This window comes from Halyomorpha halys, unplaced genomic scaffold (assembly GCF_000696795.3).
Source record: "Halyomorpha halys isolate HHAL.00 unplaced genomic scaffold, Hhal_1.1 Scaffold230.1, whole genome shotgun sequence".
In the NCBI taxonomy this organism is placed as follows: Eukaryota; Metazoa; Arthropoda; class Insecta; order Hemiptera; family Pentatomidae; genus Halyomorpha; species Halyomorpha halys.
The window spans coordinates 912337-915769 of NW_027114585.1; the positions used below are offsets into that span (position 1 = coordinate 912337).

The 3433-nt window shown below is 33.1% G+C and overlaps 1 protein-coding gene across 1 annotated transcript in view; it reads left to right on the forward strand.

Moving 5' to 3' along the window:
- Positions 1-3433, forward strand: part of LOC106679896 (RYamide receptor) — a 126162-nt gene that overhangs the window by 119941 nt on the left and 2788 nt on the right. The window contains exon 8 of the mRNA XM_014419287.3: positions 1352-1451. Coding sequence (XP_014274773.1) covers positions 1352-1451 — 100 coding nt within the window. The remainder of the gene's footprint in view (positions 1-1351; positions 1452-3433) is intronic.

A 3433-nucleotide genomic window follows, 5' to 3' on the forward strand; every position in this document is an offset into this window, starting at 1 on the left:
CCAACCATCTTCTCCTCATTTATCATCCACGGTCAACTATCTCTCATAATTATGTCTCCTCTTTATGGTTACCAAGTCATTGTGGGATCACAGGGAGTTAAAAGACTAGATTCGCAAACAAGACTATCTGTAAAGACAGATCAAGTCGTAACATCATCAACCAGCTAAGTTGTCATTTCTTGGAACAAAGAAATTGGATGGCAAAAGTGGCAAGAAAAATGGTTACGTTAAGGATGGTGCAGCAGACAGTGAAACCTCCAGAAAAAAACTTGAATTTGCCAAAGAGAGAAGAGCTGGTTCAAACTCGTCTCCGAGTAGGCCATACTCGACTCACCCAGGTCATGAAAAAAGAAGTTTCATCAATGTGTCGCTACTGCGGAAACGATCTCATCGTTTGACAAATTATCACTCAATGAATTGCTCTCAATTCAGACCTTTTCTCTTCGTTGGTCGTTTTGGAGATCATAATGTTGAAAAAAGATCCCGCAACAATAGCGAAACGTTTTCATTTTAAATCAAATATAAATTCCAAGGATTATATGTAGTTCTAACTTTTTCAATTAGTAAATTCAAGACTCTAGTGGTCAAAACAACTTTTGGGTTCTCTCTTGTTTTTGCTTTTCCTCTCCTTCCATTTCTCCCTTTATTATCTTTGCGTGTCTTTGTTTTCTTTCTTCTGTCCACGCGACCCCCTTTTTTGAAACCACAAGAACCTGGATTTCCTTCAATCTTTTCCTATATCTTTCTCTGTCCAGATAGTCCTGGTCCGTTATTTCTTGCCTTTCCGTCTGTTAAGGCCCAAAAGTTTCGTTTCTTTTTAGATTAATTTTTCTATCCACTGTCCAAGTGATTTTCAATTTTTTTAGTTATAAGTTAATTTTTATTTATTTTTTTAACTTAAGTAATTTTGTAATTTGAATTTGATACATTAAAATAAGGGATATGAGGAGGTTTAGTGTGGTGCGTGTGCATAAATACATTGCTGAGGTGTAGAATGTGCTTAACGATACCCAAGGCAGTGGGCCAGGGCCTGTATAACCACTGAAGAGGCCGTGGGCAGTGTGTATTTAGGAGGTATTGTCCTCCGCTTTATTTTAAACCGGACCAGCGTACATTTTACTCCAGAGAAGAGGTCGGTTTTTCATTCATGAACACCCCTCGCCCCAACACCATTTCATCCTTCACCTGCCTGAAACATCCCCCTGAGCTTTTGTAACCTGGGATTTTTTTTAATATTTCCTTGTTTAGTCTTTCTTCATCCTTACCCTATGTCCTTGGAATTTCAGTCTCCTGATTCTTATTTATGTTTCTAGTTCTGTTCCTTATATTTTTTTTTTTTTTTTTTTTTCAGAGTGATGTAAAGGACTTGTTCAAAAAGATAGCCGGCTGCTCGATGTCAAAAGAAGACCACATGCCCGCTCGAAGCATCACAAGGACAACCGTGTGCCAAGGTGAGAGATTTTGAATAAATAATAATCTATTAATGACGTAATAATATTGAGCGTACCAAAAGTTGTTTATGCCATAATCAGCATCGCTTTCTACACACATCTAATGATCACCCTTCAACTCAAACCCACCAGATAACCTGTAGAATCCTCCTTCCTACGTTTCGGTCTACTTTTCAATAGTTTGCAATCGACACAATACTTATTAACTTTCATATTATTTGTTCGTATCTAAACCCGCAAACTATACACTCATTTCGTTCACCGCAATGCTATCACCTCAATTATATTTATGTAATTTAACGGATAATATCATGATTATTAACTATTAATTGGTATAAACTTTATCTTTTTATTAATTTTTTTTACCTTTAAATTAATTTTATTTGGGCCTGTAAATCTGGTTTACAATCAGAAAATGAGCTGTACTGTCAAGTGTGGCATGGGGGAGGTAGCACCTAGTAGTGTATCCTCCTGATGTTAAGCAAATAATTTTATTACACAAAGAGTTCCCGTATCCAACTCTTTTTCACCCTACGCCGAGTTACGTCATGTGTTACCATCTGTCGTATGAATTTATTGAAATGTCCATGTAGTGTGTTGTGAAACCGTTTGTAAGTAATATGAATGTGGTTCGTTAGAGTCGGTGTAAATGGTCTTGTTTGAAACGTATAGTGGTGAGTTCGTTGTCAGTCTTAAAAATTGCGATTGAAAAGATTTTATTTTCTGAATCTGTGTCTTTTTAGCTGGTCCATATGGGTTTTTTTTAAGTAATTGTATAGGTTAAGTTTCTTTATGGAGGATAATTAAGAACGTCTTTGTAATATGGAATATAATTGACTTAGTCAGGAATTTAGCGTTTTACATTTTGTCTTGACGTGTGGGCCCCATGTAAATCTTCTGTCATAAGTAACTCCTAAATAATTTACGGTGTTTGTTTGATAGGGTGATTTTATTTTATTTTTTAAATAAATAAGTAGCCCTTAATTATGAACAATAAACAAAGTATTACTCAGTTTTAAATTTTCTTTTATATCAGATTCCTTCAAATATAGTTTATATTCTAAAATTTGTTAGTTATAAAAGGAAAACTATTGGTGCAAATAAATCGCATTATTACAAGAGATAGAGCGAAATAATGATGCCACTAGGTGGAAACACAATGCTCAGTCATGCAAAATTATGCATCTATTCCTCTTTGATGTGGAGCAATATGCATGAATTTTACTCATCGGAGCTGGTTGATAACTATGATAATATTTTGTCAATTATCGTTTTAAACATTTTTCACTCAACTTTTTTTCTCTGTAAACTTCATTGAGCAAATGATACACATTAATTAAACATAATAGTCCTAATTGAAGTCTTAAGAAAACTATGATGCAATTTACATATTTTCAATGGTTAATTACACTCCATTTTGAAAGAATTATATTAACTTGTTTAAAAAATTTAGGAAATTTACCAATGCTTAACTGAATAAAAATATAAATATAAGGTAGCTTTTTATAAATAGGTAGTTATAAAATAAGTTATGTGCTTATACTTGGTTTATATTATATTTTTATATTGCTTAAATACAACAGTGTATAATAGCATACAACGGAATCTGCCCATGTATTGTTCTGTTTAGTAAGATCTTAATATCTTCATTAAGATATTTATAGAAAATGTTATTTTCAGTATTTTTACATAACTTTATTCAGAAAAATTTGTTCTTTATTTTATAACTGTTAAAATGCCATTAATATAAAAATTTTAATTCAGTATATTTAGTCGGCTACTTTACATATTAGAAATGCAGTAACGTATACTGTTTAGTTAGTAATAACCACAAACACATACCGCATAATTACTATTATTATGGTATGGATATTATATATATATATATAGTCATACTTATTTGTGTTTCATTGACCGCACCCCCAACCATCTTCTCCTCATTTATCATCCACGGTCAACTATCTCTCATAATTATGTCTCCT